The sequence below is a fragment of the Hypoxylon fragiforme genome (assembly GCF_022984875.1).
Source record: "Hypoxylon fragiforme strain CBS 206.31 chromosome Unknown GGS25scaffold_3, whole genome shotgun sequence".
Lineage (NCBI taxonomy): Eukaryota > Fungi > Ascomycota > Sordariomycetes > Xylariales > Hypoxylaceae > Hypoxylon > Hypoxylon fragiforme.
The window spans coordinates 885,469-906,919 of NW_026054758.1; the positions used below are offsets into that span (position 1 = coordinate 885,469).

A 21,451-nucleotide genomic window follows, 5' to 3' on the forward strand; every position below is an offset into this window, starting at 1 on the left:
AGAGGCCCGGGAGGTCCTTGCCAGCCGCCGTTATCCCCCTCTCCTTATTGTACTAACTTGTGTACTTTAATACCTTATGTGCAATATTACATTATTACTGTGTAGGTACTAATAGGTAGTTATGTAGTTATGTGCACTGTATTTTCACTGCATCTTACCCATCGTAACTTAGAAACATAAAATCGGTGTTTTCTTTCACATTTCTCTATAGTCTTCTACATCTCGAAAAGGGGGTTTTTTTAATATACACAATTAGGATTGGTGAGACTCGAAAGGATTCGATTCGTTGTACAAATCTATACTTTTATAGTACTCTACAGTTGTGGCGCCAGCAACTTAGTGGAAAAAAAAAGAAAAAAAGAGAGAGAACGGACGCTAGGGTGTAAGGTTACGGTGTGTCACTAAATCTTGCATGCACAGACCAGGTATTGCTCAAAGATCCAATTAGTTTCCCGCCAGAGATGCAAGGCACGTTCCATGATCCCACGCGACAGTGGAGATCAGCGTGATTAGGCAATTAAGCATAAGGTTATGAAAGTCGCGACACAGAAGTGCGAAAGAACGTTGTGAGTCTTCTAGGTCAAGGAAGATAACATACCTACATAGACAGGCCTAACCTAGACAAGTAGTAGCTATAATAGTAGCTACAAACAATTGAGTTTACTACCGCCGAGCTAAGTCTGACCGTACCTGTTTGATATCTGCAAGGTACTTACATCAGCCAACCTGGTGCCTGGGTCCTGGGACCTTCTTCAGATCTACTGAAGACGAAACTTTGGACAACATCCAGCAACAAATCCAGATTGATGCTCACTAAAGATACCCAAATTATACGCAATAGCAAACCTTCATCCAGTCACGGAAGTATCAACATCTACCCAGTACAGTATCTATTTGGTGCTTCGGCTGGAGAATGCCTAGGATGTAAGCAAGGTCTCTCTCACCTTGTGTTGAATATCAAGAACACACTATTTCGAGCTCGTTGACTCTCTAAGGTCTATGAATCCCTCCAATTCCTGTGTCATTATAAGAGCTAGGTAGGCAAATACTCAAGCTACTTTATAGTGATCACTTAAACGAGGCTCAAAATGCCTGCTCTTGTCAGATCTAACTCATTCATCTTTCCCGATCTCGACTTCACTCTACGTCGGCAATTCAACAAGAGCAGCTTTCGTCCTTTTCAACGAGATATCATACAAGCTGCATTAGACGGCAACGATGTGTTCGTCCAAGCGGCAACTTCCTTTGGGAAAAGCTTGTGCTTCCAACTTCCAGCAGTAGTGGACCAGGGCAGTACGTTCTCAACCCTTGGCCCGCCGTGTGCCCCTTTCTTTTCATATTTGTCACTATGTCACTTATACTCACACTAAAGCATAGTTACTATCGTTGTCTCGCCATTGTTGAGCCTTATGATGAATCAGGTGGAAGCTCTTCGGGCTGCCGATATCAACGCCAGCTCGCTAAACAGCAATACACCTTTGCCGGAAAAAGACCGCATTATGAATGATCTCAAGACAGGCCACCCACGTACTCGCTTGCTCTACGTAACTCCAGAGCTGTGTGCCCAAGATCGTTTTCGGGACAGGTTAAAGGTGGTCCACGAACAACGAGAGCTTGCTCGTATCGCTATTGACGAGGCGCATTGCATTTCGGAATGGGGGCACGACTTCCGGAAAGACTTTAAAAGGCTAGCCTGGTTTCGAGAATCATTCCCAGACGTGCCCATCATGTGTCTGACAGCAACAGCCAACAGTCAGGTACGGAATGACGTACTCGCCACCCTTGGGCTAGATTCCAACCCGGAGAAACTGAAATCATTCACAATGACAGCTAATAGGCCAAACATTCACTTCGAAATCCGCTTCACCCGGGATGAAGATGATCAACGCTTAGATGATTTTCTCCAGTGGATTCGGGGTGTTTATCGACGCCGAGCTGAGGATGCACGAAAGAGTGAACTCGCTGCCGTGGGTGAACGTGCTGACAATGTCCCTGGTATCATCTACACCATATCACGGCAAGAGTGTGAGAGCCTAGCCTCACAGCTAAGACAAGAAGGGATTGGGGCCCAGCCGTTCCATGCCAAACTATCCAAGGAGGCAAAGGAGCAGACTCTCGCGAAGTGGATTGCTAACGAGCCTGGCTACGACATTATCGTCGCCACGACAGCGTTCGGTATGGGTATCGATAAAAACAATGTGCGATTTGTGGTGCATTGGCGGTTACCCAAGTCCTTTGAGGGATACTACCAGGAAGCAGGACGGGCAGGGCGTGATGGCAATGCAGCATATTGCTTCTTATATTACAGTCGTGAAGACAGGGACCGAGTCAGCAGCCTGCTCATGCGAGATCGCTCTGCTTCGAAGTCCAACTTTGAAGCACGAGCAAAGAGTCTTCGAGCATTGGCTGAATATTGCGAAAGTACAAATGCTTGTCGCCACAAGATGATTTGCAACTACTTTGGGGAGAACACGACGCCGACGTGCGATTATGCATGCGACTGGCATAAGGATAGTGCCGATCTCCAAAGGCGTATCCTCAGAGGCCTGGCAAGTGAGGAATGGGTTAGCACGCAGAGAGAAGGAGGATTGTACGATGTAGATTGGGATGAGTGAGTGAGTTGAGTGATTTATGAGAGATGGTGGTGTCTAGTTCGATTTATACCTTTACGGTAACATCGTCCTTAATATCTTTCTGACGAAAGTAAACCGACATTGGAAGACATTTGGCACATCATGCAAGTCATTTTCGAATCCCTCCAATCGGCTTGGTCAAAACCAGGTAATAATAGGCAATACCAGGTAGCAGAGACCCCGCATAGGTACATGTATGTACTGTATATTATCATACGTACCTACTACCTACATACACATGAACGGCAATCTGCAGGATTGAAGCTCGTTTCTCGTTCGTCAATAAAGTTCCTAATCCCAATTTCTCTTCATCCGAATACCGAATATCAAACATTCCATTTTCTCCATTCGGCCTTTTTATTTTTAAACTCATATCTATCCACTTACACACTTACACACTTACACACTTACAAACTTTCCGAAAGGCACAAAGCCAGAATGTCGGGTCCAATGGCATCTTCGAGTGCAACGATACGCCCTGCACCGCTGCTCAACCCCTCGTCCCCATCCCCATCCGCACCCACAACCACAACTACATCCACAACCATATCTACATCTACAACCGCGCTCGTGCTGGTGCCCACGCCTATACCCTCCTCCACTTCGGGTACCCTGCCCCCAGTAGTCTCAGCTCCTCCAAATAGAACGGGAACGGCTAGTTCGTCTCACGCTACAAGCTCATCACTCCTCTCACCATCATTTCAATCTAATTCCTCGCGCCAAACTCACCACCACCACCACCCACCCCCCTCTCCTTCCGCTTCCGCATCGCGGAGCACCACGTCGCCTCCCACCACCACAGCCACAGCCAGCACATCATCCGCTACCAGCCAGCAGCCCCGCGCAGCCACCGCCATGGACCTGCACCCCGCCCTCCTACCCTCCCACACTACCACCACCCCCCCAGCACCCGCGCCCGCGCAGCACGTAGCCGAAGCGCGCGCCGCCCTCGTGGCCTCGATGTCGAACATGATTGACTCGGAGCTGCAATCCCGCGCCTCTCTACTCCACGCGAACGCCGGCGCGCTCAGCAAGCAAGAGCGGGACGTCGTCAAGGGCACCGAGGCGCTGCGCAAGGAAAACGACAAGCTCGAGAAGCTGGCCCGCGACACCGAGCGCAAGATCAAGGAGATCGGCAACGTGCAGAACTGGGCCGAGGTGCTCGAGCGCGATTTCTTGGTGCTGGAGGAGACGATGAGGTTGGTGAGGGGAGATGGGAGTGGGAGTGATGGGAGTAGCTGTAGTGAGTGTGGGAGTGGCAGTAGTAGTAGGAGGAGTAGCTGGTCGGGGAGCTATAGTGCGGATGGGGGGAGTAGGGCGGGTGGGGTTAATGGGGATGCGCAGAAGAAAACGAATAATGAGGATGGTGATGCAAACGGGAGCGCTGCTGTTGCTGCGAGCAGTGACCGAATCCGCATCAACGTCACCGGAGACGAAAAAACACTCGCAGACCGCATCAGCGAGGCCATGAACACAGACCTCCGCGAGCCCCTCGAGTCTTTATCGCTAGCAAACCCGCCGCCTTCTTCATCCACCCGCAGCACGCTCGCGAGTTCCGCCAAGGGCAAGGAGCGGGCCACCCTGAATGACGACGACGAGGCGATACATTTAGGAGATGAGAGTGCTTCGTCGCCCCGTGAGCTCTCTCTGTCTCCATCCTTCGATACAACTAATACTTCTTCTTCTTCCCAGCCCCAACACCTCGGGGGAGAGCACGGATATAGGTGACAAGGCAGGCATTGAACCGAACCGAGCTGAGCCATCCGGCAATATTGGCCGGATGGCAAGTAGGTGGCGCTAAGTTGCGTTTTTTGCCTGCTCTTCTCCTTTACTTTCTCGGCGGTAGGTATACTAGGCACCCGATGAGCGAGCTAGGTTATTGACTACCAGATACTACATATTTATATAATGTACAGTATACTTTTATAGGGAATAGGGAATATGGGATTACGGGCTACGGATTACGATGGTTTGGGTACGGTGTAACGGGTTCCCGGCGGCTGAGATATGTTAAAACGAATATGGATCTGGATATTTATTCGAAGAATGACCTACTTTCTGTACTTGCATACGTACCTACTGTACTTATGTTGTATTTTACCGGTCTGGGATTTCTACCTACTCAGTACCTAGTATTATGAGGCTTATCTTATGAGAATACACTTACGAAATACTTATTCATTTTTCATTAAGGCAATTTACGCGGAAACAAGAGTAACCTCGAACCTCAGCAAGTTCGTGCTAGTATTCATACCACGTAGTTTTTGATAACATAATTCATTACGAGTTCTATTTCTAGATCACTTTAATACGCCCCTTTTGCCGATTCCGCGTCTAATGAGATACGTGTATAAATCATTCCCATGACTGCACGCCTTTAGCTCTAGAACGTATGACTATCCCCAAAATCCTATTCATTACGCTATTACATATTTCATACACTTGTATGTGAGAACAGGTTCCATGTTGAGCAAGCCTTGGGGAGTTGGTGCTTGTCCCCCCTCTCTATAGTAAGCCTGGAAGCATAACGAATCGCTTTTTCTGGTATTGGCTACCGAATTGCTTGCGGTAAGCAATTTCCTTGCCCCAGCCCCAGGAGTACATGTAGGAGCAGCCGATGCTGATGAAGAGGACAAGGGAAGGGCTGCGAGTGACGATGATGACGCCGATCCAGGCGATGACCTCGAACATGTAGTTGGGGCAGGTTACGAGGTTAAATCCAAGACCTTTGGGGATTTTGCGAGCTGTCTCGCCAGGCTTGCGCAAATGTGCTAGGTACCAGTGGACGTTGAAGTTGGCAAGCTCGCCAAAGATGAAGAGCGCGAGGCCAACATAACTTAAGGGGGTCAGCGTATCCGGGGCCAGGGCAGCGGGTGAGAAGGGTGCGTAGATCTCGAGGGCGCCGAGGAAGCCTGCAAAGGCCCAGTAGAAGAAGGAGTTCCGGAAGACGTGCTGGAAGGGCATAGTGTTGGCGCTGAACTTGTGTAGGAATATGCACTCGAGCTCGCGTTTAACAAAGTGCGCCATGACCATGGCGAAGGTGATTTTTTGTATATAAGAAAGCTCGCCGCTATTACTGGCGACGGTATCTTGGACCCAGGGAGGCAGGTGATTCTTGATCAAAGGGTATACGGGCGGGTAGATGTAATCACGTAGACCGCAGAAGAGAGGGTGAAATATTAGGGGACCAATGTACTCGATCACGTAGACAACTCGCCAGCCGATCTGGAGGCCTGTTTGGACAAATTGTTAGTTTTCGAATGGTTTTAGCAAGGGATAGTGAGTAATCATACCCAGGTCCTTGACGAGCAATTCACCGCGTTTTACCATCTCAGTCTGGTCTCGGACTAGAGATTTTCTGTCTTTATAGGTCTTCTTAGAGACTGGGTCAAAGATACCAATTCGGTTGTGGTCGGAGACCTTGCTGGCCCTCGCAACAGCGATCTTAGCATCTTCGATGGTGGCATCGTGGGGGAGCTCAATGGCGGGGGGTAGTCCTTTCAGACCCTTCCGGGACCGATTGACGACTTTAAAGGTCAAGCCAGGCATTTTACCAGTTTCAATTGGAATGTGTTAGGGGTCAAAAAAAGAAGGGACGTCAGACTCAAGAGACTTGTGAGAAGGACTACTAGGTAGGTATGTAGGTAGGTAGGTAGGTAGGTGGTAATATGGTGGATAAGCAGATAGAGGAATTAACGTTGAACGGGAAAGCTGTTAGGTACCCTAGCTATTTAGACTTTTTTTTTGTGGGAAATTTGTTGAGCTGAACCATGCCATGTGTTTACTTATGTACGTAGTTACGTAGCACTTTTTACTTTTTTTGAGCTTCAATGTGATAAGATTACTGAAATGCCTAGGTTATATAGAGTAGGAGCTACCATGTAAATACATCCATTTACATATATGTAGGTATACATAAATGTATATGTACCTCTAGAGCATGTGGTATTCAGCTTCCTCCAGATGTCTCTATTGCCTTCATAGTACACGTCGTTGTTGCCAAGTAAATGGGGATTGTAACTTGTTGCATGTACTTGCCTAGGTAAATAAGAAAAGACCAACGTTGAAGCTAGTGGAAACGGCGTCCAATGTTGCATGTGAATTACTTTTTTGGGATAATGGCGTCACTTTAAGTTATGCAATCAAGTAAGGTATTAATCCTTGTCCAATATCTATCAAAGAGGTATATGAAGTTATTCACTCATTGCCCCTCGGTCATGCGACGTTAAACCCGGACAGTCAATTAACATAAACTCCAACCAACCAACTACTCCTACATACCATCACATCACTACTACCACCGCTACCACTAATGATTTCCTAACCTTGCCCGTCGCCCTTGATCTTCAATCCTCAATCTTCAATCCTATCTATCCAATCCACCTTTCCGATGGGGAACCTTATGAGGCCGTACGACATATACATGATGCCACCGCCCAATACTCCGGAGGAAGGGCTAATCATTGGAACTACCTTAGCTCTAGCCGGCGCCATACCTCCGAGTGGACATTCTCCTCCTTCAAACTTCGATCTTCGAGCTCTTGAATACGAGGGAAATGTCGACGAGAATCTTATATGTCCTATATGTCGATGCCCTTTTGTCTCTCCCATAATTACCGCCTGCGAACACGTCTTCTGCACAAAGTGTATCATCCAGGCTCATGCTCTCAACCCTGTCTGCCCCGTTGACCGATCACCTCTGAAGCTAGTGCAGGAAACGCGGAGAGCCCCTAGAATTATCCACAATCAAGTTGATAATCTGACCGTCAAATGCCCAAATAGCTCACGTGGATGTAATCTAATCGTCACCCGTTCCTTAGTCGAAAATCACGTCGAGCGATATTGTGACAAGGCCCTTGTACCATGCCCCAACACTTATTGCGATAAACAAGTGATGCGAAAGGATATTGTCAAGGGATGCCTTCACTACAATGTCAAGTGTAAATATTGCGACCAAGTAAAGCAGATGGCCGACATGGACGAACACCAAGATACCGAATGCCCAAACCGGAAGGCCGAATGCAATCAGTGCAAGGGAGAGTATGTGCGGCATAAGCTGGAGGAACACTCGAATGAATGCCCTGAGTCTTGGACATCTTGCAAGTTCACACCTCTGGGTTGTCTTGCGCTTGTCAGGCGCAAGAAGCTAGAACAACACGTGCAAACATGCCCGTACCGGATTGTTGGTCCTGTGGGAGAGCAACTGGCCGAACTTCAAGCTGAGATTAAGGCCCTCCAAGAGAAGGACCAACTCAAAGATCGACGAATCAAATTTCTCGAGAATCGTGGGTTCCCATTGCCTATGCAAAATCCCCCGGAGCCCATCTCAGACATCGCCATGTCCGAAGCCATTCCCGCTCATGAAGACAATGCGCCTTATGAATCCCGAGATCAGTACTTCTTATCCCTATTCGAAACTATGGAATCCAAGGTAGAGCGTTTATCTACGGCACTGAATGAAGTCGAGGGACGACATTCCATGATGCTCTTCAACGAGAGTTCGCAAATCAAAGACCAGCTCACGGAATTGCGAAGCACTATGGGTGTACTTGGCATGCATGTGAGATGGCTCATGAACTTCCGATTACAGGAGCGAGGGAGAGTCGGAACCGTCTCGCCGAGCATGTCCGGTCCCTTTTCTGGCAGTTCAAATTCTCACGAAAATGATGGTGACTCGTATTCACCTCGACGCCTGAGCGACATTCTACGAGAGAGTAACCCACGACTATGATGATCAACAATGCTTCGTAACTACCTAATATCGGCACGCTGTGTCCTAGTATGGTAGTCAAGGTCCTAGCCAATACCTAGTCTGGGTAGAATAGAGTCGATTTGCCCACGATAGTCTTTTTGAGGATGTTCTCTGTCCGCAGAGAAGAAAACATACAGGAGACTTCCTGACAGTTTTTTGTGGTTTGCTAACTTTCAACCCAAAATCTCTTCATTATACCGATGCACAGCCCGTAATATACGAACCAGATGCTAGAAGACTGTATTAAGGGTTTGCTATGGTTTATGGAGTTCCGTACATATTTCGTTGTGGTGGATTATCAAGGATTATCCGAGAAAATAGGTAAACTTCTCGACACGACGATTATGAAGACGGTCGAGGTGGCAAAATATGAAGAAACGGAAAGCTTCGGTATAGCCAAATCGACGATATGAGCGAGGAAGGAATTGGTATCATTGACGACGCTAATGAAGAAAGAGAAAAGGAATATACGCCCTTGCCAAAGAAGCTTGCAAAGCTGATCGAAGATGATGGTGGTATTCAAGCAGATACCAGGACGATGGCATTGCCCCACTATGCTGGTACGGGATTATGGAAGGCATTCTAAGTGAGTTATACTGTCGTTGCTTTGTGGCCCTAGAACAAGTTCGAAAGACCTGGCCTAGTAATGTGAAACGTGTCAACGAGGCCCAAAAGAAAGTGAGTGAGTGGTGGTATACTAGATATACATTAATGACCCCATGTACCTAGTGATTGAAAACCTCCACCAAACCCCCTTTATGTTCTTTGTTTAACCGTGTGATTTGCGTAATTGTGACTTGCCGTACTTGATCAACGCATGAAGAGTTGATGGCACTGACCCTGATGCTTTTGTAGAACATTGAATATACTACGTAGTCGTGGAGTTCTTTCAATGTCTACTAGCTACCTAACCTTAGGTATCTAGGTCGGTAGCAGACAGACAGACAGGTAGGTAAGCACCTAAGACATGTTTCCAAAATTGCGCGCATGAGCTACCTAATGCTTGAATATCCAACGTCATTATTATGATGATATCTCTTAACTCTAGGTAGGTAGATGAGTACCTCCTTCAGAACGCAATATATCTAACCTAGGTACCTAATTCAAGGGGACCGCGATACCCGCGGAGCACCTACACAGGAGACAGACATGTACTGTATATCCCGCTCACCCCATCTTCCCGTACATATCTGTATACTGCTATATACACGACTAAGGCATCTCGGTATAACTCGAGAACTGCTTGCCATCTTCCTGCCGGGTCAAAATATACGTCTCCCAATGCGCCACTACCTGCCCGCCCGGCCACATAGTAGTAGTAGTAGTATTTTCCGGCTGCCGAACCGCCGCGCCTACGAAACCCGGGTCCTCCGGATCGAACAAGGGCCGGAGCTGAGCGCCGAATTTTGCCTGCAGCTGCGCGCGGTGCTGCGCGTCCACGGGCGCGCCGAGCGCGAGGATCCAGTCGATGACCTGCGCTAGCACGTCGCTCTGCGCGGCTGGGAACCAGAGGGCGACGAGCGTGCGCAAGGTGATATCGTAGCCGTGGTCGCGGGTCACGGCGAGAGTCTGCGGGGTGGCTTTGACGAGCCACCGGGTGCCTCTGGATTTCCGGAGGCGCGTGGTCTGCAGTTTCCTCCCTGCGACGGGATGCTCGGACTTGAACCAGACCCGCATCCAGGGGGGCTTGTCCTCGTCGATGAGGCGCGTGAATGTGGTCGGGTGCGTGACGATGGTGAAGCGCGGGTTCGCGCCGTGGTAGAGCATGAAGGCGAGGATGGCTAGGGGGCGGGTCGGGGTGTAGTGCGCGCACCAGTTCTTCAGCATGGTGTGGAACGCGGGTTCCCTATCAGCAACGAAGGAGCAATCGGGAGAGGCGCCGAGGTCGAAGAGAGCTTGGCAGGTTTTCAGGGCGCGGTTCCACTCTGTCGGGCGTTCTAGCTTAGGGAACCCTAGGACGGACACACATGCAGCAGCGAGAAAGTCTCCTGACTCGAGGTGGGTGTCTGGACTGATCCTTTGGAAGTATTCGTAGAACCCGAATTCCGCGCAGGCTAGCGGGATCATGGCTGCGGCAGGCAGGCGGACTGCCTTCTCCGTTATGGAACTTAGCATACGCCATTTACAAGGCATCTGTATGTTCAGCTTGATGACTGTGTTATAGATGTCATTGAGGAAGTCGCAAAACCGTGGCGTAGTCCCCGGCTGACCAAGATGGATTTGCTGCAGAATTCTCAACCCGACATTCTGTCGTAACGAGGGACTGGGTGAATGAAAGATTACTGATTCGCCAGCTCTTGTCCGGTATTGACCCCAGTTCGTGCCATTAGGGGTGTGTAGTGACTGCTTCTTAAGGGGTCGATTAAAATAGGATCTCGGTAAACGGACGCGCTCTAATAGGGCCAGGTATGTTTGGCAGTAGGCATCGAAGGGGTCAAATCCAGCAAGTTTGAGTTTCGCCTTCTGCTGGAATTCGGGACTGTCCAAGAACTCCGCAATCGATCGATGTGTGAGGCGGACTATACTCCCAATCCTATGCTGATATTGGGCCGGGAAGCGGCGCCGGCGCGATTCACATGGCCACAAGTGTCTGCGAACTTCACTTACGCCGTAATGCTGAAGAAAGTCGGGCGGGCAAAAGAGTTCGTGGAAGTCGGATAGGCTGTTACCTGGTCGGAGTTCAAGAAGCCCCTTACACACGCCATACACACGCTTCTCGGCCTTATCTAGCCTTCTTGCATTCTCAGCTGGTGTGAAAAGTACGACAGCAGAGTTCCGGGCAAAGTCCTTATCTTCAACGTATTCCTCCAGGAACGAGTATTGCATCAAAGAGACTCGGCTATCGTAGGGATAACAGAATTGGGCAAACAATAGCATACTGTATGCCAGTTTCTGATTATTGGGAGAAATCGAGTCCAAGAGCTGCTGAAGCACTGAGATAATGTCAGTGCCTGTTACAAGTGCCTGCTAGGAGTGGACACGTAGGCCACAATGGATTATACTTCGTTACTTACTAGGTTCAATTTCAGTCGGGAGAGAATCAATGATTCTCATCGAGTCTATTAGTTGATCGCCGTTGATGAGTCCATTTTCGATATGCCGAAGCACGAAAGTGACCCATAAGAAAACACCGTCAGATTTGTTACAGATCTCTTCTAGCAAATGCTCATGTACTTCACTGTTTTCGCTGTCATTGAAATGCATTCGACTAAGTTTGTCCTTGGCATATTGTCGAATATCTAAGCGTGTGAGATCTTGTAGCCGAAGTTGGGGACACGTCTTGAACGTTTCTTGAAATACCGGCCCCTCTCGGCTAGATATACAGAGCTTGACGTTTTGTGATTTGTTGGTCCACACAAATAGTTGCCGTATCAGATCTGCATGGTCACCATCGAACTCGTCGAGACCTTCAATAAAAAACGCAAGCTTGTGTTCCGGAGAAGCTTGACTCGTTGCAATCACCTTTTCAAATGCCAAAGAGCACTCCTCATTTTCAACGTGAACTCGGTCGTGCTGCATTGACGCTTCCCACTGCGTTGGGAACGCGAGAGGGATCAAGCTGGGTGATTCTGAGAGAAGGCAGTGTAATAGACCTCGAATAAGACCTTTGATAGTGCTCTGAAGAGGAGAACCTAACTTCCGGAAGAAGAACATTCCTAAAACGAGATCCGTTTCTCCCGCCCAAACTTCAAGGTGTTTTCTAGTCCGTGATTTGCGACACAAATATTTCATTAGTGTCGATTTACCAGATCCTGGCTTGCCTCCAATATAGAATATACCGGTGCCCTTTTCTAGCCAATCAATCAAGCTATCACGAGCTTCCATCATAATCTGTCTTGACGACTCGGATGATTCTTCCATATCTGACTGAGTGTGTGCCCCAGCAAGATTTCGTAAAAGAGTCTGTGAGGGTTTCGGTCTCTCGATCGATTCATCCAACACCTCGCTGTCTGATACGATAGAAGGTTGGGAGTCTGAGTCTGAGTAATGGTAGCCACCCTCAGACCATTGGAAGCTCGAGTTGTCCGATTTGGGGCCGGCACCTCCGCTATCGATATCTCCATGTTGACTATTTGTATTTGACTTCCCACTCTCACTTGGATCTTCCCATTCTAATTCATACTCACTAATCTTATCCCTATCGGGGCTTTCGTCGGTTTCCGTCTCAGAGCTGTAGGTCGAGGATATTTCGGTTTCATGAACGTCTTCGTTATTGAATATCCAATCAAAGGTCTTTTCGTGGGCCTCCTGGATAACTTCAATCCTCTTGTTCATAAGACCAAACAGCAATCCATCTAGAATCCGGGCTTGGCGAATTTTCGTGATGGCATCATCGGTCAACTGGAGCAGCGACTGGATCTGGGCAAGTGCTTCAGGGTCAAGACAAGAGACATTGCTAGCTAGACGTAGATATTCTATGTTTTCGGACAGTGATCGCAACTCGGCACTAGTAGCTTGACCATGTGTGGCAAACTCGTTGAGCTTGACCAACAAATCGGTTCTACAATATCCTACCGATCAGAGATAGCTTGAATAGTTTTTAGAATCGCATCTCACCTGGTTAAGCATGTTAACTCCAAGTTGTTTAGCTGCTGTCTACAATGATCTAGCCTTAGCTCTAAATCATTCTTTTGGTCCTTTTTAAACCAGTCATTCAATGCAGCATTCGGATCTCTTGCCTTCAGCTTATTGAGTAAGCCCACGAGTTCACCCGATAGGCTCTCGCAAATAGCAGCAATTTCGAGGAGGGAATTATCTTGATCTGATAGTGACTTGTTTGCTTTCAAATTAGATGCCAGGCGCTGGACCTGTTGTGTACTAGAAGATAAGTCATCGTTATATGCGCGAGCTCCAGAATCAGATGCATGAATGCTCTCGACCTGAGAAACCAACTTGAAGCCAAAATCTAGGAAAGCAATGATGCCGCAAGCGAGTCCAATTGCCGCAAATGAGTCCATGTCGGCGCGTCTTCACCGCTCGACGCGATAGAAGACGGGTTTCTAGAAAGGCAGGAAAGCTGAAAAGGAGGAAAGCTGAAAAGGACCGCGGTCATACCAAAGCTAGACCTCCCTGGTCTGTTCTTATAGTGGTACAATAGCTGACGTGTTGATGCCCAGTACTTCAACTTGTATAACTGTGTGGGGTTGCTTATGGGAATTATTATGTCGGTGCCTACCTAATGCTGCATGCATGTGATTTCGCAGCTAGGTGAAGCCAATGGGGGGCAATATAACTTCTGCGGGGACTACCTGCACCGCTCTTCACTACCGCGATGCTTTTGTACCTAATGACGTATTTTCTAATACTAAACCAACTCGTCTATCTCTTGATCGACTTTAGGAGCGATGATATCCGGCTTCTTTTGCTAAGGCCGACTCGATACGATACTTTAGGTTGGGAAGCCATGGCTGTAGGCGTAGGCTTAATCATTGAGCTCCCCTTCTCTTGAACTTTAGGCGGCGGCCCCCGATCTGCAGGTTCTGCAGGAACATCCTCTGTAGGCGCAGGGGCTCTTGAGTTTCTATCAATTTCCCTCAAAGGAGAGGCAGCTTCACCTTCACTTTCGTTAGGCAATGGTGGGCTTATATCTTCGTTTTCTTCCTCTTGGTTTTGAGCCTGCTCCTTTCCTGTCTTCAGCTTCTTAGTACTTGTATCAGCCTGGTCTGGCTTTGATTGTTCACGTTGATTGTCCTTTGCGCGGCTTTCTAGCTCAGGGGCTGCTTCCTTTTCACCTTTCAAAGTCTCTGATTTTCGAGGGCGGCCTCTTTTCTTCTTAGGCTTCTCGGGGTCTTTGGCAGCCGCTGCCTGCTCATGAACGACGGTTTGGGCTTCGGCAACCTCCTCGTCCTGAACTATTGGTATATTCTCCGGCTGCTTTTTCTTGCGCCCGCGCTTCTTCGGCTGAGGAGTTATCTTGGCCTTCAAATCGTTAAGTCTTGGTGCACCGATATGGCTGGGTGACTCTGTTGCAGGGATTTCGGAAAGAAGATCAACGACTTCCGATGCTTCTTCGGAAGGTTGCCTAGGCGAGTTTTCTCTGATGGGGACTTCCTCTCCATGATCCAGGATCAATTCAATACCCTCGTCGCCATCCTGTTGACTTGGCGAATTACATATTTCTCTTCTAGGCTTCCGTTTCAAGCCACCTCGATAGTTCTCGAGGGTCTCAGGGTCACTTTGCACAAGTTCATCTTCATCCTGCGTACTCTTTAACCTCTTCGTTCGCTTCTTGCTAGCCTGGCTCTTCATAACAACAGTTTCGGCCACTGTTTCGTCCTGGTCGTTACCTGCATGCGAATCCATAGGAGATGTTCCCACTGATTTTGGCCTAGTAAAAATATGGCTGGCTGCAATTATATCTGGAGAAGAGGTGATCTAACCCTTTGTTAGCTAAAGTTCGGAATCCTAAGCTGTATGAGTATACACACGTCTATAACATCGCCACCTTCCGGTTGTAAATCCAGAGCAGGGCCTGCCTCCCAAGGTAGTGGTGGCCCAGAAGAAGATGCATACCGGCTAGGCGTAGGATATGCGACCGTTGTCATACCACTCGACTTTTGATTAGCGGAAGGGCCAGCAAAACCGGCATAGCTATTTTGTGATACATGAACCTTTTCGTACTCAAGCTTTTGCATGGTAGTCATATTGCTCTGAGCAACGTAAAACTTCGTCGTGGTCGCCGCCTCTGGAAGCGTAGAATCATGGAGCGAGATTTTCCTCTTTTTCGCCATGGGCTGCCAGGATAGCTCATCCGTGTCATGTACACCAACATCCTCCAAGGCCTCCCCAGACGCGTCATTGTCTGCTGTAAATATATTGGCCGCGGCAGGGCTAAGGGCTAACCCCGGCTGGCTTTTTCGCTTGCCGTACGTCTTATCCCTCCTAGTCTTTGCGCTCTTAACACTCTTTGATGTAAAAGCATCTTCGGGACTACTGGGTATATCCCATTCCCCAGGTAAGCTTTTTCTTGGAGTCGTGATAACAGATGCATCATCGCTGAAAAGCGAGGGCTGGTTTCCTGGTTTTTTCAAGACTACGGGTGAGGTAACATCTGTAGCCGAGGAAGTATTGGTCTTCCTGCCTTTGCCTTTGGCAGGGAGTGAAACCTCGCCACTGCTTCCACTCGCTCTTTGAGTTTGACGTACAATATGCTCTATAAGATGAGACTGTTGGAGTGCCCTGCTCTGTTGCTCGTCATAGACATTAGCGAAGAATGACTGGTCCGTAGTATCAGATATTTGATTATGCGTGTCTGATGTCGCACGGCTTGAGCCTAAACGATGTGGGCTCAATGGTTCTATCTCTGGAGGGTCCAGGACATCTTCTCTGAGAGGGCTCAGTGGACCATCGTCGTCATCCTCAGCATCAGAGTCGGCAATCACCCGGTGTGATACCATGATCTACTTCGGTACTTAAAAGGGTTTCCAGTCAATCAACGCGTTTGACGCGTCCCGAAATAGCAATTGCTAAGCTATTTATATCGGTAAGAACGGTTGCTCGCGAGATAGATTTCAAAAACAACCTCGGAAGTGGGAAATGCAATATTAAAGGCTAAGATCAAGGTCTAGAAGTAAAAATTTTCTTTTTATTTAGAATTGATCTTTGATGACAATGATATTAAGAGCATTAATATGAAGATGCAATTGCTCGGCGACACAATTGCATAGTACGGAGTACATATGCGAACCCAAGAAATGTGGGGACATGGCACGTGCATAATACACATTCGTTTATGTGCATACATAAATGTAATACTTCTTAACCTAGTACATAAGTTACATATTGGAACCAGGTGGCGTTAGATTCTGACGGTTGACAAGAACCCAATGTATAATTTATGCGAACCAAAGGTAAGAGTCTTCGATTTTTTTTATACTAACATAACGAGTACCATAACTCGACTTTGGCTTCAACCGCTCAAGTTTATCATATATTTGGTAGTCTTCGCTTCTGACCTAGGTTGCCTATATATGTACAGGTAGGTTAGTATACCGTGTAGGTACCTAGGTAGATATCAATGCACATATTATGTATGTCGCTAGCCCCTTATTCGCCGTCTTTTACTAGCATCCCCTACAGCTTCATCCGCATCGTCCTCAACTACGTTCGCATCCGCCCCTGCCACGCTCATGCTACGACTGGCTGACGGTGGTACCCCCGTTGGTGGAGGCGCGTTCCGTTCCACCTCGTTACGCAGGTCGCTCAGAAGCTTCTCTACTTCACCAAACATGCTACGAGTGTCTTTCACAACCCCATTCTCATCCACTTCGTAGCCCCGATAGTCTTCCCCATCATCTTCCAAACTGGCCCGACGATTCAATCTTAGAAATGAGGGCCCAAATCCACGATAAGGATCTGGATTGTACATGATAGCATTTGCAAACATGTGGACTAACTCTCTCTCTAACTGCGCAATGTTGATGATACCGCGCGGTGGGACGAGGTCCACTGATATCGGAATCCATACATTTGTTGCGCTCGGTTCGATATCAGCCATAGTTGCCACCGCTGCAGCTGCCGCTTTAGACCCAGCCGTGATCGCCTTCTGGATGCCCTTGAGGTCTTGGGGCCGGAGTACAATTTCAAAATAGCCTGGTGCTGTCTTCGGTTTGACCGGATGTGCAAACATATTGGCATGACGGTGGCTGATGATTTGGTCCAAAGCAGATTGACTGATCTTGTTGAACGAACGTGTCCATAAGACATGCGTGGCCGGCGATGGTGGAGCCCGGTTCGGAGGACTGTCTTGGCGCTTCCGTTTGTTGGACTGTTGAACCACCCCAGGTTGAGTCTGGTTTAGTACACTTTCATCGACCACTGACGCATCGCCAATGTCTTCCAATGCCTTGGGAGTTGCCTCTTCATTCTTAATCTTACTTCCCAAGAGATCCCCTTCTGTTGAGGCCTCCTCTAATGGAGCCGAAGGAGTTATCTTGGGCGGAACTCTAGGCGGTCGACCTCTGGGTCGGCTTACTACTCCATCAGGCTTCTGTATGACCTTCCGCATATCTTTCTTGCCAGTATGGTCAGGAGAGGTCTTTGGGAATGGGGCTGGCTGCGAAGGTGGGCTTATAGGCTCGAAACCTGGGCTTGGGAGGTCAAAATATCCAGAAACATCTTCCACGCGCGGCGTTGCGGGTGTTGGCGTCGAGGTCCACTTAGTACCATGACCTCTAATTATATGAGGAGAGCTGCCTACTGGCGTTCGTACTTGGGATGCTGATCGTGGGCGTGGGGATCGTGGTATTGGTCCTGGGGTTTGCAAGACAGGCATCTGCGGACGATGGGGATGTTCAATAGTGTTGGCTATTTGAGTTGGCAGATCATACGATGAACTAAACGATCCTGTGGGTTGTTGCGGCGGGTTGTGTGGCGGTGCTGGTGTAGCTTGGATAGGAGACGGGGGAGGATGAGAAGGCCTAGTTTGTGCTGGTGCTTGCACGGATGCTGGCGACCATTGGGCGGGAGGTACAGGTGGCTTGGAAGAGGTAACAGCTGGATGCGTTGCTGATAATATGGCAGGTGGTTGTACGGGAGTCTGGGCTGGTACGTGCTGAGCTTGATGCGGTGCGAAGGAGCTAGGTGTAGCGGTATGACCTGGTGAGCTTGCAGGAGGCATAGAAGCCGGAAGCCGTTGCGTCGCTTGTTGTCCTGCACTATCCGGCGTCGCATTTACGGGCAAAGACTGTAGGGAAGGTGGTATTTGTCCTGCGTTCTGTGGTGGTAAGAGCACTGAAGGCGATACCGGTGCAGGACCTTGCACCGGTGTCCGAGGTTGTTGAGCATACTGTCCGGGAGTTTGCCTGCCACTGGGATAGTTCGGAGGAAACTGAGGGTGAGAGATCGGCGTTTGAGAGGGATATGTCGGAAGTCTACTAGGCCCCGTATTGTATGGAGGTCGAGGAGACGGGACCGGAGTTTGGTGCGGTGGCGGATGTTGTTGTTGCGGTGGCGCTGGCGGCAGGTGTTGAGAAGCCTGTAGAGGTTGCTGGTGAGACTGCTGATGAGGATATTGATGCGGGTGTGGATATGGCATTTGATAAGGAGGTTGATACGGAGGCTCCCACTTCAAAGCTGGGGCGGGAACAGGAGAAGGAGTGTGGGGTTGATTGGAGTGTATCGGAGCAGGGCTTCTGCCTTGAGGCACACTCTCGGGCCGCTGCAACCCATCCGTCACGGGTGGCTGTGATGTAGCAGAACTCGGGCGTGTAGTGTATCCCTGAGCGGTCTGAGGATGTTGTAGAACTGGAGCTGCACTACTTGCTGGGCGGCTTGGCTCTTGTCTAGTATCAGGGGTGACACGACGTACTTCATTCGGAGGCTGGAGATCTGGCTGCTGCGGCGGAGGAGGATGAGGAGGATGGAGCGGAACTGATTGGACAGGTTTCCTCTCCTGCGGCGGCTGGGAAGTCTGCGGCGACACAACCCTTCTCCCAGGGTCATGTATCTTGGGCGGAACTGGGGCCGGTATCGGGACTGGTGTTGATACAGGAGCCGGTGTCTGTACTGGCGTAGGTGTTATTTGACCTTCGGGTCCCCCGGGTACTGAGTTAGTGATAACAGGCAGCCCGTTCTTGTTTGAATCCGGATGTTGTTCCACGCCTAGTTTATTATCCCATTCGCCTCGTTCAATTTCGGTCAGCTCCCGTTGGAGCTCTTCAAAGCGTCTTTCATCTTCCCTGATTTCTTTGACGAGACTATCCCGGAACCGCGCGTAGAGCTTCTCCACTAAGGTGGGCAGCTTATCCTTCTGCTCCAACGCATCTTGAAAGGTAGGCAAAGGGGGGCTCTGAAGCTTTCTTTTCCTAGAATTCGGCGATAAGGTGGCGCTGTTCTTATCCGCGGCAGCAGCTTCGGCTTCTCGTCTCTTCTCCTCTTTTCGTTCCTCCCGCAACAATTGTAGGGCAAAGCTCTGAAGAGAATCGGGGCTTAGTCGATCGGCATCGTAGTTGTCTTGCTCGTATATCAACGGGGTATTCCTGAGAGTTTCGGAGATGCGGCTAAAGGTGCCGATGACCAGACCGTTCTGGAAATTTCTGTTGAGCTCTTGGAATAAAGCAAATGCTTCGAGAGAGGTATATGCTGTCGGATTATGATTCATGCCCCAGAATCCACCTCGGCCTTGGTCGAGGGGACCGTCACGTCGCTGCAGAAGATGAATCGGCGCCACGATCTGAAGTCACGGTCAGCAAGCCTAAAGGAGCTAGAGGAGGGCTTCTTGGGCCATTCGGAGGGGGAAAACACGATTCTGACGCGTACTAAATATGTTTTGGAGGGTCGCAGAAGTCCGTCAAGACTACTCCGACCACTTTATTGGTGGAAGGGCGACGATTTAGGCCGGTTTTAGATGAGGCTATTCGCGATGAATAATTTTCACGGTTTGGTTGTCGTTAAGGAAGAATCACGTGATTAAAGTAAGTATTCGGTAATTGGCAGGTTGGACAGGCCACAGTGGTGTATAATTCGATGTGATAGGATCGGCGAATGTTGCCAGATTGATGATTTGAGTGGGTTGTAATGCGGAATGCGGAATGCGGAATCCGGGGACTTGCAACTTTGGAAGTTCAAGGTTCAAAAAACGATTTTGTTAGTTACTATGTAATTGTAATTATGTAATCACTTTAGAGAAACTTCTGTAGGACCACTCTACAGTGTACAACTAGGTTGCCTAGGTAATCTAACTTTAAATCGTCTAGTTAGGTTAGTATCTTTTTTACTTCTTTATCGATGCATCCAGAGTCTTATCTCTACACAACCATAATAAGTACATAATATACTATACATACATAATACTCGTACATGTATAATATCCGGTTTTCACATGTGGATTCGAATTGGTCTTGTGTTCAAGAATTCGATCTTCTAAGAGCCTCTTCTGGGACTACATACTACTAGGTAGTTTCCTACATGTACGTAGTTACATGATAAGGATGTTAAATCGATCTGATAAACTGGCAGATAGTTATGTACACTGAAATCGTGAACTGATGGCCACGTGTAGCCTTAAGGCATGCTCACCGGACGACAACCTGGTACCTAAGGTATCTAACTGTCATAAGTAGGTACGTAGGTATGTAGTTAATCCTTCTAGTCAAGCAAACTGTTCATCACTAAAGATAACCATCTCAATATAGTTTAAGATATCACATGAGAATACGGCACGCGATCTAGATAGCGCACGTGCCTAGTTCATATACCAGAGCCTCTAATCTGAAATTAGCGATGGCTTTAGTCTTGACTGCCAATTTGCTTCGTACTCAATATCTACTAGGTTAGCTACTTTCGTAGTTGATGTCATAGGGGTTGAGATCACACGTACGAAGGTAATGACAAGCCTCGCAGGTCATGTTACCTTTCAGCTTCCAGAAAATGGATCGGCCTGAAGAGATGTGTACATAGTATCATCGTAGAAACTGCCTCTTTTCTCTTACAGATGAAGACACCTGCCTGGGTACCCGGGTATTAGGTATTGTCTTGATTAGACCTAGTATCGACTGGGAGCGAAATCCTACGTAGCCCTTGGAGGCTCGAGCAGCTAAATAGCCCTAGCAGAACATTGAAATGCCAAATCGAGCTTTGGGCAAATGGGCAACCTACTAGGTTATGTAGTTGCCTAGCCTAGCTGCCTAGGTATCATACAGTAGTTGAAATTGTTGAATGATTAGGTCCTTTTAGTGACACTTCCTCGTGAGTACCTACTCCGTAGTAGCGCATTATTATACAGAAGTTGAGTCCACTTGAGCAATACTAGTATCTATGCTGGTACATATGTAAGTATTATTCAAGCTCCTGCGGGAATAAGGGGGTGCGTTATGTACGAACCACTAATTAGGTCTGTACCTACCTAGTACGGAGTGCATAACAGCAAGGGAGATTAAAATGCTTTACCTTGGGTCCCGGGAAGGACCTAAGAGGTTAGGTAGGTAATACGGGAACATCTTGATAGGGGCGCAGATTCATGCGCGAGCCATTCACAGACCTCCTAAGCCAACACATGCATGCCTGTAGCTTCATGCAAGTGACATACGAAGCGTGTAACTATATCTTACCTACATAGCTATGTAGT

General features: G+C 48.5%; 6 protein-coding genes across 6 annotated transcripts; 2 read left to right on the forward strand and 4 right to left on the reverse strand.

Annotated features, from left to right (window-relative positions):
• The first annotated feature begins 493 nt into the window (after positions 1-493).
• Positions 494-2,736, forward strand: GGS25DRAFT_170447 (ATP-dependent DNA helicase). Its single transcript, XM_049256555.1, has 2 exons — positions 494-1,293; positions 1,378-2,736. The coding sequence occupies exons 1-2, from the start codon at positions 1,089-1,091 to the stop codon at positions 2,613-2,615; spliced, it is 1,443 nt and encodes a 480-aa protein (XP_049118638.1). The 5' UTR covers positions 494-1,088; the 3' UTR covers positions 2,616-2,736.
• Positions 2,737-3,071: 335 nt separating this feature from the next.
• On the forward strand, positions 3,072-4,361 carry GGS25DRAFT_519167 (uncharacterized protein; the record flags this gene model as incomplete). The annotated part of the gene is made up of 1 exon (XM_049263655.1): positions 3,072-4,361. The coding sequence occupies one exon, from the start codon at positions 3,072-3,074 to the stop codon at positions 4,359-4,361; it is 1,290 nt and encodes a 429-aa protein (XP_049118639.1).
• Positions 4,362-4,860: 499 nt separating this feature from the next.
• GGS25DRAFT_170481 (3-oxo-5-alpha-steroid 4-dehydrogenase-domain-containing protein) lies at positions 4,861-6,475 on the reverse strand. Its single transcript, XM_049256556.1, has 2 exons — positions 5,927-6,475; positions 4,861-5,866 (listed from the first exon to the last, which is right to left on the reverse strand). Exons 1-2 carry the CDS (start codon positions 6,180-6,182, stop codon positions 5,139-5,141), a joined length of 984 nt encoding a protein of 327 aa, XP_049118640.1. The 5' UTR covers positions 6,183-6,475; the 3' UTR covers positions 4,861-5,138.
• A 2,901-nt stretch (positions 6,476-9,376) lies between these two features.
• On the reverse strand, positions 9,377-13,523 carry GGS25DRAFT_170489 (uncharacterized protein). The gene is made up of 3 exons (XM_049256557.1): positions 12,943-13,523; positions 11,400-12,886; positions 9,377-11,318 (listed from the first exon to the last, which is right to left on the reverse strand). The coding sequence occupies exons 1-3, from the start codon at positions 13,341-13,343 to the stop codon at positions 9,598-9,600; spliced, it is 3,609 nt and encodes a 1,202-aa protein (XP_049118641.1). The 5' UTR covers positions 13,344-13,523; the 3' UTR covers positions 9,377-9,597.
• A 181-nt stretch (positions 13,524-13,704) lies between these two features.
• Positions 13,705-15,782, reverse strand: GGS25DRAFT_519171 (uncharacterized protein; the record flags this gene model as incomplete). Its single annotated transcript, XM_049263656.1, has 2 exons — positions 13,705-14,760; positions 14,814-15,782. 2 exons carry the CDS (start codon positions 15,780-15,782, stop codon positions 13,705-13,707), a joined length of 2,025 nt encoding a protein of 674 aa, XP_049118642.1.
• A 367-nt stretch (positions 15,783-16,149) lies between these two features.
• GGS25DRAFT_480283 (uncharacterized protein) lies at positions 16,150-19,964 on the reverse strand. Its single transcript, XM_049260074.1, has one exon. It carries the CDS (start codon positions 19,484-19,486, stop codon positions 16,424-16,426), a length of 3,063 nt encoding a protein of 1,020 aa, XP_049118643.1. The 5' UTR covers positions 19,487-19,964; the 3' UTR covers positions 16,150-16,423.
• Positions 19,965-21,451: the final 1,487 nt, after the last annotated feature.

Bases quoted from the DNA above. Each gene is read 5' to 3' on its own strand.
- GGS25DRAFT_170447 (XM_049256555.1), top strand. From the start codon at position 1,089: ATGCCTGCTCTTGTCAGATCTAACTCATTCATCTTTCCCGATCTCGAC. The intron at 1,294-1,377 runs GTACGTTCTCAA...ACTAAAGCATAG, and splicing joins AGCAGTAGTGGACCAGGGCA to TTACTATCGTTGTCTCGCCA.
- GGS25DRAFT_480283 (XM_049260074.1), bottom strand. From the start codon at position 19,486: ATGAATCATAATCCGACAGCATATACCTCTCTCGAAGCATTTGCTTTA.
- GGS25DRAFT_170489 (XM_049256557.1), bottom strand. From the start codon at position 13,343: ATGGACTCATTTGCGGCAATTGGACTCGCTTGCGGCATCATTGCTTTC. The intron at 12,887-12,942 runs GTGAGATGCGAT...AGGATATTGTAG, and splicing joins GAGTTAACATGCTTAACCAG to AACCGATTTGTTGGTCAAGC. The intron at 11,319-11,399 runs GTAAGTAACGAA...ACATTATCTCAG, and splicing joins CCCGACTGAAATTGAACCTA to TGCTTCAGCAGCTCTTGGAC.
- GGS25DRAFT_170481 (XM_049256556.1), bottom strand. From the start codon at position 6,182: ATGCCTGGCTTGACCTTTAAAGTCGTCAATCGGTCCCGGAAGGGTCTG. The intron at 5,867-5,926 runs GTATGATTACTC...TTGTCCAAACAG, and splicing joins ATTGCTCGTCAAGGACCTGG to GCCTCCAGATCGGCTGGCGA.